Genomic DNA, 16,114 nt, shown 5'->3' with positions numbered 1-16,114 from the left:
GCATGTCACACACTCTCAGCTTCAGAGGATGGCAAAGGCAAACTTCTTTTGAACAAATCTTGCCAAGAAAATCTTGTTATAGGTTTCCCTTAGGGTCACCACAAGTCAGAAATCTTGCACTGGCAGGCACAAAACAACAAGCAACAGAAGAATTTACTATATGTATTTTATGCCCACAGTAACCTAGAGACTACAGCAGAGTGGCCAAAGTGTGGACTATGTGCATCATGCAGCCCTCCAACCCTTATTTTGCCGACCCAGGATACTGCCAAAGCCCTTGACCTCCCAGAAAATTATCTTTTTTAAAAAAAATGAGCAAAAATAGCTCCTTAATCACCCAAATTATCAGAAGAATGTACCAAAGGAGAACAATGTGTCTGCATTTGCCCTGCAAGACTTTTAAAAATAGACAAGAACTGGCCAAAAATTAAAGCTTAACCAAAACTAGAGGTGATAAAGTTAATACTAAACCAAAACTTGGGTAGCCCTGGGGGGGGGGGGATATGGGGTGAAAACTGACCTCAATTCTCCCTTCAGTTGAATTGGAGCTTGAAGGACCTATGTATGTATTAAAGTGTGCTAGGTGCTATCAAAAATATAGGGGCTCCTAGGTGAGGCTGCTGCCATACTGCAGAATTAGTGTAGTACGACACTGTTTGCCACTGCTCCATCCTATGGAATCCTGGAATCTGTAGTTTGTTGTGGCACCAGAACTCTCTGACACAGAAGGCTAAATACCTCACAAAACTACAAATTCCAGAATTCCATAGCATTGAGCCATGGCAGTTAAAACAGTGTCAAACGGCATTAATTCTGCAGCTTTGATGCAGTCTAAGCCAGCATTAGATGAGTCTTATAGTGTTTGTTGTTGTTGTTGTTCTGTGCCTTCAAGTCATTTTTGATTTATGGAGAACCTAAGGCGACCCTATCATGGGGGTTTCATGGCAAGTTCTGGTCAGAGGAGATTTGCTATTGCCTTTCTGTGAGGCTAAATGTATGTGGCTTGCCCAAGGTCACTCAATGGGTTTCATGGCCAAGTTGGGAATCAAACCCTGGTCTCCCACATTATGGGATGTTTTACAAACCGACTGGGAAAGGGATCAATTGCTTACCTTGTTCACAGTTTTTCCCACCATACTGCAGGGGACACTCACAAGAATATGTATTCCATTTGTTCACACATCTGCCTCCATTCTGACACCAGTTAGTGGTACAGTAATTCTTCTGAGCCAAGCAGCCTAGAATTCCAAAAGAAACAGTTTGCTCCTTATGCACTTATCTATGCTAGGAAAAAGCTGTGGGTTATTTCACAGTTAGTCTTCTGAAGGGTCAAAACTCTACTTCTGAACAAAGCAATGCGATGCAATTCCAGTGCAGAGGGGTTGAGAAGTCAACTCTATCATGATATTGAGATTTCTCCTTTTACACACTCTTAACAGTAGCAGACAGAGACAATCCAGCTTTGAAATTCAGAGGAGCCATTTAAAAACAAGAAACTGCAATGAAAAGCTCTTTGGTGTGTGCACACACAAGTCTTTGCATGCACTTAAAGGGATTGTTTGAACTGTTATAACTTGGCATTAAGGCACATATGCAATGTAAATGCTGCAGAATATGATATCCAGGATAGCAAATTTCTCTTCAAAGCAGGAGCCTTGAATGGCACATAGACACATAGTGCAGTCAGCAAAACACAATTATTATAAGTGTGAAAACAAGGAACTGTGTGCTTTGGTCAGGGGATTGTGCAGGGCTCCCACTAAAAATGAATGAAGCCCATGAAGAATGTTTTCTTGGAAGAAGTCACACCAACTATATATAGAGAATCATATTCCACGTGCACCAATGCTGTTAGCAAATATGGGGGGAAAAACATAAAGCACATTCAGTTTATAAGTGAAAAAAGCATTTGTGTCACAAATCTCACTTTCAGTTTTCTACTTTCCTGTGGAAATAAATGCCTTAGTTTGCATAGTCATCAATGAAGCAAAAATATGGATTACTCTGCTTCCCACCCTGAAACAAAGGGTTTATACCTGCCAGAGTGCCATTGTTGGCTATGTAGCTGGCCATGTCGATTGGCTTGCTATCGATGGAAAGGTTCCTCATGCAGCCAACAAACTGTCTGTTATGCACTGGAAAATCTTCAGGCAAGTTTGGAACTCCCCCAAGAAGCAAAGGGCCAGTGAGATCCAAAGACCTAAAGAGATCAGAAATCAGGCATCACTCGTCTCTAAGACTGACCAAATGAAGTGAAAATGGTACAAAGAAGTTAAGTTCCTTATCTCCCACTAAACACAGAATTATCAAAATATATCAAACCAAATAATAATGTTACAAGCTGTATTTTTATATCCTCATACACTTTCAATTATACTCTTTTTCTTAGAAATTTACCAATGAACATTTTGACCCTGAATCATAAAAACATTTCCAACTTTATCATATCTTAATGTTGTTGTTGCATGCCTTGTGTTTCTGATTTATGATGAACCAAAGGTGAAGGGGTTGTCTTTGTAAGTTTTGTTCAGAGGCTGTGACTTGTCCAATATCACCCAGTGGGTTTCCATGGCTAAGGAGGGATTCAAACTTTGGTCTGTAGAGTTATAGTCCAACACTCAAACCACTACACCATGCTGGGTCTCATTTCTAACACTGCATACTGTAATTTTAATTTATTTTGTTTACAAATATAGACATGAGTTTTAAATGTACTTTTAACTTAAAGCTATTTAAATATTCCAATGTTTTTTCAATTGATGAAAGTATTTTAAATGTAATTGTTCTTCAATGTCATCATCTCACTCCCTAAATTTTCCTTTTTTTCATGTACCTGTTCAGTACTTTTAAGCCTGAAGGATTGGTGCTGTTTGTTATTTTCTTTTTAATTCTGTTTTTTCACACCCTGTGGTGGCTTTTTAAAGGTAAGAAGCAACAACAATAGTCATCTGGCCACAAGGAGGTGTAGTTTTACGGAATGATATATCTAAATGATTATAGCATTCTTCAGCCCCAAATTTGCATGTCCAAAAGAAAGCTTCACTGAGTTCAACAATTCTGAGTTGGATGCATAAAAGCAAATCCTTGTCTAATACTACTATTACACCTAAAATTGAGTTTAAATTTGACAATGGCCTTGTTTGCACAGGCCAAAAGACCCATTCCTTCCCCTATTCTGGCGTTGTCCTGTTTGGAGGACACATATCCCAAACCCTGGTTCTGGTGTGAGCAGCCTGGACAATGTCTGACATATTCTGCACCAGAACAGGGATATAACAGCTTTAATACAGGGCTTCCTGAGTCATGGTGACTGTCTGCATGGCTGTCCCACTAAGCCACCTGGCACATTCACTGCTGCCACAGATAACTTATTCTGAGGTCAGAAAGAGGTGTCCAGCCATGTGACCATCAATGGGTGCCTTATTATAACCTCAGAAGTAAATGGCTGGCAGTGGATGCACTGAGAGGCTCAGTGGGACACTTGTGTAGACAGCTGTGGAGGCATAGGAATGGGGGCAGGTCAGGATATCTGTGGGGCCAAAATACTCTGGGTTGTCCTCAAAATAGCCTGGGCAGTGCAGACAAGGCCAATGACTAACCTAAAAGAAGAGGAAGGGGCTTCTAAGGATACATGTTTCATCACTGAACCTAATGTAAGCAATTCAAAACCATTTTAAAGATAGATCTTACTTTTTTGAGCCAGTCTGTGTTCCCTGAGCAGCACACGAGTAGTTTCCAATGAAGCTTCCAAAACGCACAGCCACTGCTGTATCACAGTCATCCACCGTTACCACTGCCACCTTCTCCCCTGAAGGTCCATGAGGTATACCCAATCTTCCTATGTTAGGCTTCCAAAAACAAAACAAAACAAAAATTCTTAGCAAATCTAGCTATATTTTGTGAAGAAACAATCAATTAATCAAACATTTCCCAAAATATTTATAGAAGAAATAAACTGACCAGTGTATGCAGATAGGCTTGTATTTTCCAAAATGATTCCAGTCAAAAGCCATGTATGAACAATTTAAAATCTGATTTTTAATAAAATTAAATTATAAATCACCATACATTCAATTATTATAATTTAGAGCCCTGTCACAGCTAACACTTGGATCTGACAATTTGGGAGAAGAAAAAGACACTTTCTAAATAAACTCAAACTATTGTTTAACTGATGATTGGCAACATCCCAAATCGAAAGCCAGAACTGGAGGGAGTAGCATCCTGAATTCTCTGATAATGTTCTCAGAATGCTACAGATAGAACTAGTGAAGCCAGTGCTGGCTTCAACAAGGGATGGGTCAAAAGAAAGGAAACATGATGTAAATGTCTAGCTCTTCAATCCCAGATTTCTTTACTCAAAAGGAAGCCTAATGAGTTTCTGGCATATAATAGAAACAGAAGCATACCGTATACGACTATAAGTTGACCTCATGTATAAGTTGAAGGCAGGTTTGGGGGACAAAATTATGGATTTTGATATGACCCATGGATAAGTCAAGGGTAAAATTTAGGGGCATGTAACAAAGGATCTAAAGGATGAAACAAAGGGAAATAATGCCAAAGAACGTACCAAGTTCTAGCACACATACATGTTTGTGCTCCCACTAAAAAATGGATGGATGGGGGTGCGGTCAGTGCTTCCACAACAGATTACACTCTTTCACCAGGAGAGGGTTCCTTTTTATTTTTATAAGAGTCAGCTTACAGTACTTAACCCATGGATAAACTGACTCAGGTTTTGTGGGGTCAAATTTTTGACTAATATTTCTAGACTTATGCATGAACATATACAGGATATATCATGTTGTACTTGGAACATAATATTCAAAACAAACAATTAATAACAATTAAACTCATATGCATCCAAGTTCTTGATCAGCAAAATGGGATGAGCAACTTGGGTATCTCGTCCCCACACCAGAACCTGCCACAGGCTGCACTTTTCTTTCCCTCCGGTGTCATGCAGTGCCAATATCTGACAGGCAAGGGGACTGGAAATACACTTCGAGTCTTAGAAAGAGGTCTTTTTGGTTTAAAATAAAGATGTGTCCTTTTTAAAAATAGGGTAATTGTGCTTCCTGGAAACTTCAGGAGCATAATTCTCCTTGTTTTCTGTAAAACTAAAATAAGTTCAATAGTGATGTGCCTCTGGTGGCAGCAGCAATGGCTATTCATAAAGGTGGCATGTAAAAATCCTGCCTTATTATGCTGCTACTAAAAATTAGTTATTCAAACGAATATGTACTAGCTAATATTAATCTGAAACAATATAATTCTTCAGTACTAATTAATGCACATAAAGTAAGAAAATAAATACTGCTCAGTTTCTTGGTATCTAATTTATTTTTATTTAATCTAACTATTTTAATCCCCCAAACATGATATGATATTGACATTTGAATAAACCATCAAATTTAGGGTTTAAGGCACTGTGTTATTTATCTGACACTGCATTTTGAGAAGTTTTTGGAAAGCTGTTTCCTGGTACTGGACCCAGAGAGTGGAGTGTATTTTCCATTTCCTCCTAACTGTGTTTACTGTGATCACACAGTCTGGCAGCTCTGTATATAAAGGGCATGACATTTGTCAGGGAACACTAAAGTCTAGTCCCCATAAACAATAGATGAAGAGATCAATCTGTCTCTGTGTGGTACCACTTCCTGAAAGAATCTCAAATGTGAATGTTCTTCAACAGTAAAACCAATTGCATGTAGAAACTAAATGTCAGGGAAAAAATAATTCTCCTCTCCCATATCCACACAGAGGATATTTATTATTTATACCCCACCCTTCTTCCAAGGGTGGGACTCAGGGTGGCTTATAACATTAAAAAACACCACACAGTTAGAAACATACAAAAATAGTATATTAAAATAGAAATAAATTACTACAGTAATTAAAATGAATTCAACGCTAAAATCAAGTACAATTGACCCTTCCCTTACGGGAGTGATCCATTCTGGAACCCGCTGCGTAAGGGAAAAAATGCATAAGGTCAAGCCCCATTAGAAGTAATGGGGCTTGTTCACACGGCATGTGCCCGGCACACCCCATTGCTTCTTCCAGGGCACAGGGGAAGTCTTTCCGACGTGGCTTCCAGCATATGCTGGAAGCCGCATATGGCATGCCCATGTATGATGTGGGTGCACTGTACTTTAAAAAGATTAAAATGCTTAAAATACATTAAAACAATATAACAACACCCCATCCCATGCCTTAAAAACTTTCTGTTTTAAAAGCCTGTCTAAACAAGTAGGTCTTAGTTTTTTGTGGATTTTTCGGGCTATGTGGCCATGTTCTAGAAGGCTTTCTTCCTGATGTTTCGCCAGCATCTGTGGCTGGCATCTAGAAGATGCCAGCCACAGATGCTGGCGAAACATCAGGAAGAAACCCTTCTAGAACATGGCCACATAGCCCGAAAAATCCACAAAAAACTATGGATGCCGGCCATGAAAGCTTTCAGCTTCACACAAGTAGGTCTTAGCCTGCCAGCAGAAGGATAACAAGGAAGGGGCCATTCTGGCCTCCCTGGGCAGGGAGTTCCAGAGTCTAGGGAAGCCACAAAAAAGGTCCTCTCTTGTGTCTCCATCAACTATGCTTGTGATGGTGGTAGGATGGAGAGAAGGGTGGGAGTGGAAAATTCAATCACCTGCAATCTGAAATTCCACAGGCCAGGAACAAGTTCACATCCACATCTGTTCCTAGGTCTCAGCTCTTATTTTCCAGATTCTACAAGCAATGTTAACTGGAATATAGCACTAAAAATGTGAGGTAATTGCTGTTCCCTCTTTAATATTTTCCTGTGAATACTACAATTGGTTGTTTACCTGACATTTAAAATTATTTTTTATTCATTACCACAGCATCTTTACTACCATAGCACAGTTAGGAGTGTCCATGCCATATTTACAATTTCTATGTATGGTTGTGAAAACTAGACAGTGAAGAAAACTGAGAGGAAGAAAATGAACTCATTTGAAATGTGGGGCTGGGGAAGTGTTCTGAGGATACCATGGACTGCAAAAAAGAAAAAAAAAAGGCTTCTACAACAAATCCCCAGAAGCCAATATGACTAAACCAAGATTATCATACTTTGGCAATCTCATGAGAAGACATAATGCACTAGAGAAAATGTTAATTTTGGTAAGGTAACTGTGAAAGAGAAAGACCATCTTTCATATGGATAGACTCAATCAAGCCACAATCAGGCAAGTCCATGTTAGTTGCCACTAGACATTAATTTTTTAAACTCATCAGGTATTGGGAGCATTTGGGTTTTAAGAGCCCCTTCTTTTTGACACCTCTCTGATCCATACACCCAGCTGCATATCTCTGCTAGGCATCTGCCTGTTGACACTTTCCCGTCTTCTTTAAGAGCAGTAGGCTACAATTTTTCCCTTTCCACTCCTGCTGCCAACGCAGCTACAAAAACTCTATGAAGTACAGCTCTAAGTTGTCACCTGCCATAATGCCAACCCTGATTCAAAATACTGATTCCTGGAAGACAAAAGGAACCTGGACAAGATGCATAAGATGCCTAGCCTGAAATATATGCATACGCCTCTATTAGAAGCCAACTTTGTTATCATTCTGCTTTCTTCCCACCTACCCACCCCTACATGCCATTGTGGCCCAATGTGAGAATTAGCCTCTGCACTTCTGCAACAGACTGCTTTCTCTTTCTCTTTCTCTCACCTTCTGAACCCCTTCTTTAAGCCTCTTTCTTCATCTCTTTCTCTTGCAGAGGCCTTAGCACTCTCACTTTGCTTAGCCCTGACTGTTACAACACGTTTGAAGCAAAATATAGTCAACATATACCTTTGCAAGCCCTACAACTGCAACTTGGTGCTGAATTCCTCATAGCCTCCCAGGCTTTTAGCAAATACTTATTCATGAAATTTTATTTTATTTATTTATTGAGTTACTGGTTTTATTTGCTTGGTATACCCTGGACTATTTCTCATTTATGAACTGCCTGATTCTCAATTACAGGGCCATGTGCTATTCCACAATGTAATTATTGTTTACATATTGACTGTATGCGTGTTCAATTAAAAACAAACAAACAAACCCTGAGAACGTGAGAAATAGCTCTGTCTGAGTGAGTCAGTGATGAGAATGAACTGTCAGGACATGCTGCTGACAGAGTTCAAAGATCCTTTATTTGCATCTCAGAATGTGTGTGATTTCATACATGTTTCTGCAGAGCACACAAGGTAACACATTACACTGTCTTTTGTTTTTGTCATCTGATTCCGCTCCCGCCCTCAATGAATACACTGAAAGAGGCTTCTGATGCTACTACCATTTGTTTTTGGTTACATACTCCAGAGGGCAATATATATTATTTTCCTTTGAAATGCACTTTTGCATGCTTTGAAATGCACTTTTCTTTTTAAATTAATGAAAATAGCATCAGTAAAGTAATACAATCTCCATTTCTCCCTATTTTAAACCAGGAGAGCACACAGATTTCAAAATGTACATATTTTGTACTTGAATACCGGCAAACTGAGTATAAAATATAGAGCTAGAAGCTGGCCTTGGGACTAAGGCTGCTTTGAGAGCAAGAAAACTTAGATGGTTGTGTGACATGGCTCAGGGTGGGGGAGCAATTTCAACTCTAATTTTAAACAACCCCCCCCCCCAATTGTATCTGATGGCTTTCAAATTCTTTTGCAAAAATGTGTACCTCTCTCAGGCTTACCCAATTAAGCCCCATGTTACCTGAAAGCCATCTTTCATTAGCTGGAAATTATGCAATCACTTTGCATTCAGGAGCAAACCTTCACTGTTGTGCAGCCAGATTTACCTTACAAGTACCCATTATAGTTAATAGAAGCTATTTAACAAAGTCTCTGCTTGTGGTGCTGAAAATGTACTTCTTACTCTTTTTCCTTATACATTTCTCAGATGAAAGTGGATTGTGATTCAGTTTTCAAAGGCCACATACTGTGGATTTAAAAGAAGAAAGAAGTAAGTGGGACTAACAAAAGACTTAATTACTAAAAAGATTTTTCAATTTCACTTTATATTTATTTCATTCCATAAGTGGTAGCCCCTGGGCAATATCTAGAAAAGGCATTCAAGGCCAGCTTCCAATAAATGTCTGTCAAGGTAATTCAGCTGCTACTTTGGGCCTCATACTAAGCTCTCCTGTTGTCCAATTATTTTTTTCCATGCATTTCATTTGTATCCCACCCTTCCTCTAAGAAATTTAAGGTAGAATATATGGCACTTCTCTCTCAGCCATTTTATCCTTGCAGCAACCATGTACCATAGGACAGATTGAGGAAACATGAAATGCCCCTTGTCAACCCAGTGATCGTTAAGACTTAGTAGAGATTTCAGCTCAAGTGTCACTGGTTACTAGGTTTGATAGGCTAGTTGATACACCACACTACGTATCTGACGAGTCTACTTTTCTGTTTTTGTTTCTTCTAGCTCTGACAGTCTCACATAAGGAGAGCAATGCAAGAATCCCAAATGCACACACTTACTTTTTAAGACTATCTCTCCATCTAAAAGCAAACATCTGCAGTGATATTTTATTTACTCTCATAAGGGCATGGAATGTAACATGGATAGATTGTTATTCAAACCACCACTGAGTTGTCACATTTTCTCTCATTATCTCCATGAAGGATTTTCAGGGAGGGTGGATGTAGAAGTCAACAAGGCTGCAAAACAGGTCTGTTTGACCCAAAGTCATCATCGGTTATCTGTCAAGTGCCAAAGGAGCCTTGTGGGTCTTACAGCGATTCCCTACCTATCATACTACTAGGGTCATTGATCAGAGGATTACTAACAGAGCACAATCCAGAATCCTCCTGGTCTTAATACAAAGATCCTCATTAAGATCCTGGAGAAACAATCCAGATCACTGTCTGCTGTACAATGTCTTGTCACAAAAGGAAGCCAAAGGGCTATCCCTTTGTACTATCAGACTGTATGCCCATCTGCTAGTTGCCTGTTCTACTATCTCTCAAACAGCCTGGGACTGAATCTTGCCATTCTTAGTACTTTTACAGTACATTTTAATTTGAGGTGACTTCTGTCATGAGCTAAGAGGGATAGGCGCTTGCCAATGTCAAATTGACAACTTTGCCTGGATCAGCATTTTGCACCTCACCATGAAGGTTCACACAACAACACAAATAGTGTGGCTGCCATGCAGGTGGCACTCAGAGCCCTCTCTGTGGGCACATGTGCCGTCGCCCCAGCACAGAGTTTGTTACTGGAAAGCCAGAGGGACATGGCACTTTGCAATAAATAAGTGGATTTTGGGTTGTAGTTTGGGCACTTGGCCTCTAAAAGGTTCACCATCACTGCGAGGGGTCACAAACACAGGACAAAATTACTTACACTCAAAACTTTAATATGTGAACAAGCTCTGAGTATGAAAACAAAGGATTATCACATGCCAGAGTTCTGGCTTTATTCAAAGAGAAAAAGCATACCATAAGTATGCTCTGATAGGCACAGATATTAATCTTAAATTGCAAGCATTCTGCAAATGTGTGTTTTTAAAATCTGAGTGACATACCCACTACATAAATTGCATTATCCTTTAATCTCCACATCTCATCTATGGTGTTTACAATGCCATCTGTATCTTTCACAAATAGTTAAGTGGATATTTGATTGAATAAAATATCTGCTTTAAGTAAGTCAAGCATGTTAAATTGACATCCATCAAATTCATATTTCTTCTGTTTTCCACGCTGAGTAGTAACAGAAATGGTGGAAAGTTTTCTACTCTCCATTTAGAAAACTTTCAGTAACACGTGTATCTGTTTTCCACGCTGACCTCCATTTTCCACATGGGGCATTTCCACATTTCAAATCCACCCCTGCACGGCCTCACAGAAGGTTACACAACCATTTTCATGATGACTGTAATAAAGGGTAAGGAGATGGAGAAGGAGATGCAGATACAGTTTGGCTGCTGAATGTATTCAATACTATGTGACTGTACTGCCAATAGCAATTAGAATATACATGTGAATCAAGTGTCAATTCTATTAGAAATCATCATCATCATCATCATCATCATCATCATCATCATCATCATCATAGCTGGTGCCAAGGTCCTATAAGTGGAATGTCCTTTCTAGTTGCAATAGCCAGTGTAGATCCCAATGAGAATAGGTCACTGATACAGCAAACCTCTTATGAGCCCACTAAAATAGCTGGATGTATTTGGATGTATATGAGAATGTGCTTCCGTATCCAGAACCGCCATTTATATGTACAGTTAGGGCTTGTCTGAACAGGGTTAAAACACCATTCCCACCCCAATGCCAGTGATGCTTGAACATATGGTGTATGGAAACTTCTGATGAAATACTGTATGTCTTCCTATTAACCAAACTTTGCCCCAGAGTTGGCAAAGCTGCAGAAAGCTTCAGTGTTTCCCTGAAACCCTGGGCTTAGTGTGAGGTTTTGTGGCATGTGAACAGGTAAATTGGGCTCATATCAGGCTGGATCGCTGTCCACACACCAGGTGCTGCACCATCCTCTTTCCCACATTGAACAGCATAGAGAAAGAGGATGATGGCATATTCCCAGAGCTGGAGCCACTGCTTCCATAGCTGCAGGAGCTCAGCAGAAAGACTGCTTGGTTCTGTCATACCGGGTGCAGCCCAGTGCATGCAGGCACCATTGTAGCCAATCTCGGTCCAGGTCAGGAGATTACTTCTGCCTGGCCCTGGACATACGGCCACTGTAGACAAGGCCGTATTAGTTGACTCTGATTAGAGCTGGACTGGAGACATACTAAATTAAGTACATTAATGATAAACAATCTCTGCCCTACCTAATCTCTGCTGGATCAGACTCCATGCTCAACAACTATATTTTAATTTAAACAAAAGGGAGAGGGCATGAAATTTTGTCAACAAAAAAAATAAAATAACATAGCCATTGATTGTAGTCTAGCTGCTATAAAATGCTCAGGAATTCTAATGGGATTCAGTGAAACACTCAAGCAGACAAGTTTCATCAGAATGCTCTTCATAATCAGCTCTGTTCTCTATCCTTCTTCCCCCATTCTTTTTGAGCACAAAGTTTACACCAGAAGGTATATAAGAACAAATATTTTTGACCGTACAAATGAATACCCTTGAAAATGAGACAAAACAAATGTGACTGCATCTGGCACAAGCCAGTTTAGCCTTCTGGGGAGATGGCATATTAAAAATATTTTACTAATTTGCTACAGGCACACATATATGCTGAGCTCAGAGACTCAGACATAAACACAGCTTGTGAAAAATGAAGTTATCCATTTTGGCTGCAATCCTGCACACAATAAGGCTACTTATTTCCCAGTGACTTCATTAGAGGTTAGGCAGTCAGCATCCAGGATTACAGCCTTTGGTCCAGTTCAGGTGAGACAGAAAAAGGCTCAGCCTTGTGTGGGGAAACTTAAATGTAGAAAAAATATGAAACAGAAGCTTTAATTTTCTTCTCATTGAATGCAAAGGGAATAGGGAAGTGGACCAGCCTGAGTCCTATTGGTAGTTCATGCTCATAACAACAGACTATCTGTGTTAGATCTGAAACAGGCCTTTCATTTTACCAAAATTAAGCAATGCTCTAAAAAATTTTTTTGAACAAACACCAAAATAAATGCAAGCATATCTAAGAAAAAAATATGTTTTTTTAAAATTGTCATACCAATTTTTCACATTTTTGTATGCCATGCCAATTTTCCCCCCAGTAGTTAATCAGTACAGGACCATGCACTTGCTGTTCCAAGTGGTCAAAGGTTACAGAAAACCTGTTTCCTACTGATTTTTAAAAAGCTAAATGAGTGTTTTCTTTCCACAGTTATGCAGTAAGAGGAAAAAAGAATATTACCAGTAGTATTTGTGATGTAAAAGGATCATGTTCCAGGTTTTTCCCCCTTCTACTTCTTGCAACGATTAATAGAAAAAGGAACAAACTAGTTTTGAATATGCAGGAATTATACTGGAAGCCAAGGGTGCATTTTCAGTTCAAACATGTTCAGTCTCATTAGGCAGATTGCCAGACTCAGAAAACTCTTTCATTAAGCTACTGGTCTGAGCCCTGTTAATGTATGAAAGGAAAGAACACCTTCAAATTCTCAGGCAATATACTTGGCTGGCTCAGTGGTAAAAAAATCTCACTAAATGCTTTGCTATGGGCACATTCTTGACTGAACACAGCAATCAGAGTCAAATTTGGGTGAAAATTAAATGAACTGGAAATAGTAAATAAAGGCACAGGAACTTTAGGAAAAGGCGTGACATTTTCAACCTAAGGGGAAGAAGGCACTGAATGTGAGACAACCTTGAAATGTGCGCTTGTAAGACACGGATTTAAAAAGCCAATTAGGCAACTGGAAACTGAGAGGCACTGAGGGAAAGCCAGTAATATTAAACTCAGATTTGTTCAAGCTATCTTACCTCACCTTTAAGAAGGGTGCAAAAAGAATAGTGAACTGAGTTGAACACATATTTTCAAACAGGACACATTTCTGCTAATACCCAAAAGTAAAAAGTAAAAACTGAGTACAAATCAGAATTTCTTGTGGACTGGGAGGCAATACAGAAATCCTTTAAATAATACAGACAAATAAGTAATTTCTTCCTTTGATATGTCTTGTTCACTTCCCTCCCACTCCATGCCCACCAGAAACACTGGGTTTTGTACATGCTGGTTTGGGGCTGGAAAGAATGCACACCAATAACAGCACTTTCCCACTAAATAAACCCCAAATCTTCACAAATCTAAAGAAGCACCTCCTCCTTTCCTTTTCCTAAGAAAACGTAGGGCTTGATTTCCTAAGTAATTCTAGCAATGAAGCTAGCTCAAAGAAAGCACTGCAACTACATAATGGTAAATAACTTGTAATTTTGCTTGCACACAAATGCCTGGTGGTCATACAGTCTCACCTACCGGCTCTTTTCTATTGTTGTTCTCCAAGAAAAAAGTTAAAACTGGTTTCCTCACAAATATGTCCCCTTGGTGTTCAGTGGGGTTTAGTACAAGTAAGAATGCACAGAACTCAAACCTCAGAAAGGCAGACAGATACAAAGCCTAGCTAGAACTACTCCATTAGAATCCATAAGGATGTGGACCCAATTTACATGACTGAACATGTTTCTGGTTTACTGTCCTTTTACCGGGACAGAACTGTTCCAGATCTGAAAATGTCAGAATAAGTGCACGCTATAGATGTCAGATGAGGAAAGGGAGACATCATTGTTCTATCCATGATCAGATTTCAGCTCTGGGTAAGGAAAGGGGAAAAAGTTATTTCATCGTGGCTGAAAACCAACTTAGTCATGTGATATGGATGCCTGGGCACACTGCCCACTGAACTCCCTGCATTGCCAGGGCCAATTCTGTCCTGCCTGCAGACATGTGTAACCCCCCCCCCCCCCCACTCCCACTTGAGTCATTAAATGTTTGCAAGGGGCATCTTTTTCACATCCAGCCATGGTTTGCTGGCACACTGTTTGTGCAAGTAAAAAAATAAAAAAGTCATCATCATACTCATAATAAAGCATTATTTTCCACTGTTTCTTTTTCTTCTTCCTCCTCCACAGACAGATGTGAAATTCTTTAAAGACCTTCTGAGTTACTGAAGCTTACAATGATTAAGTGTAGATAAGGGTGCACTTCAAAGTCCTTTCAGTGAATTCCTCAGGTGCCAGCTAAATGACTGCTAGCTTGAGCAGTGTGCCACGTTAAACCCTTTCTTCCATTAAACAGATTATATAAAAATGACCATCACTATTGGGGAAAAAAAGCATTTTCAAATAGAAGTGATAGAAAACTATAAGATGTAAGAACATTCCAAATCTACAGGTCTACAGCTGAAGAACTGGATGGCTTATTCAAATCAATGTGAAATTCACATATACCACCTATTAATGTTCTTTGTTGCCAAGTTACCTAAAAGCTATCATAATTCAGAAAAAAAACCTGGCAAACTGCTCCCCTCCTTTTGATGTATTTTCTAAAGATATGGCAATTGTGACAGGAATGGCATGCCTGGCGGTCCTCTGACTTATTGGCCCATGTCCACCCACCTCAATTTCCCAGACTTCTCTTCCCATGCTTTTTTTTTTCTATTGGTTTTAAGTGAGGTTTCTGTAGGATCTTATTTCTCCCCCTTGCCTCTTTTCTTCAACATTTGATATCACTTTGCACTCTTTCCTCTGCATCTGTACTTTTCAGCCTAATTGCTTCTTGTTTAGTCACCCTGCCTTTTGTCCCATCTTCCATCCTCCACAGACACAGAGAAAAATGGACCTCCATTAGAACCATCTCCTCTTTTACTGCCCCTTCCTGCCTCATTTCCTTGTCTCTGCCATCCAATCTTCTATCTTCTTCACCTAACTAATTCTTTGGTTCCTCTTTCCCAGCCCATGCATCTTCTTTGAATCATCTTGCCTTTGGGTTCCCTTATCTTTTCTTCTGTTCCCTCCTGTTGCCTCAGACTAGTGTTGTTGTGGTGCTGCTACTAACTGCCTTTAACTTGACTTCAACCTATGGCAGCCCTATGAATGAGAGACCTCCAAGTCACCATGTCCTCAACCTGTTCAGCTACTGCAAATCCATGGCTGTGGCTTCTCTGAATCTATCCATCTGGTGCATTGTATTCCTCTTCTCCTATTGACTAGTGATGCAAAACACAATTTTAACCTATGTGAATTTTAACTGTGAGTCCTCAGCCTAACTCACAAAGCAACTATTGATCTTAGAACCTGAGTACTTTAATCCCAAACATGCTGCCCATTTACTTTCCCTTTGCCTCACAAAAGCTATATTCTTGTTCCATTATGTATTTTGACACAATTACCACAGACTACAAGCCAAGATGACTAAACTGTACTTTTGACGTATAATGAGAAGACATGACTTGCTAGAAAAGACAATAATTGCTTGGCAAGACTGAAGGTAGAAGGGAAAAAGGATGACCACGTTTCAGCTGGATAGATTCAATCAAGGAAGCTTCAGCCATGAATCTGCAAGGACTGAGCAGGACAGTTGAAGATAGGGTGACTTGGAGGTCTCCCATTCCTGGGTCACCATAAGGTGTAAGAAATCAACTTGACAGAAGTAAAAAACAACA

The 16,114-nt window shown here is 39.7% G+C and overlaps 1 protein-coding gene across 3 annotated transcripts in view; it reads right to left on the bottom strand.

The window, feature by feature from the left end:
* LOC149312363 (cadherin EGF LAG seven-pass G-type receptor 1-like) overlaps positions 1 to 16,114 on the bottom strand; it is a 187,744-nt gene that overhangs the window by 59,597 nt on the left and 112,033 nt on the right. For all 3 annotated transcript variants that reach the window (XM_089524468.1, XM_089524469.1, XM_089524470.1), the window contains exons 6-8: positions 3,691 to 3,848; positions 2,037 to 2,200; positions 1,113 to 1,238 (exon numbers count right to left, since the gene is read on the bottom strand). In XM_089524468.1, the coding sequence (XP_089380594.1) occupies positions 1,113 to 1,238; positions 2,037 to 2,200; positions 3,691 to 3,848 (448 nt within the window). The remainder of the gene's footprint in view (positions 1 to 1,112; positions 1,239 to 2,036; positions 2,201 to 3,690; positions 3,849 to 16,114) is intronic.

This window comes from Sceloporus occidentalis, unplaced genomic scaffold (genome assembly GCF_023333645.1).
Source record: "Sceloporus occidentalis isolate IW3139 unplaced genomic scaffold, rSceOcc1.0.p SCAF_5, whole genome shotgun sequence".
Taxonomy (NCBI): domain Eukaryota; kingdom Metazoa; phylum Chordata; class Lepidosauria; order Squamata; family Phrynosomatidae; genus Sceloporus; species Sceloporus occidentalis.
Note: the sequence above shows the minus strand (reverse complement) of the source record. Positions and strands in the feature narration are given on the sequence as shown.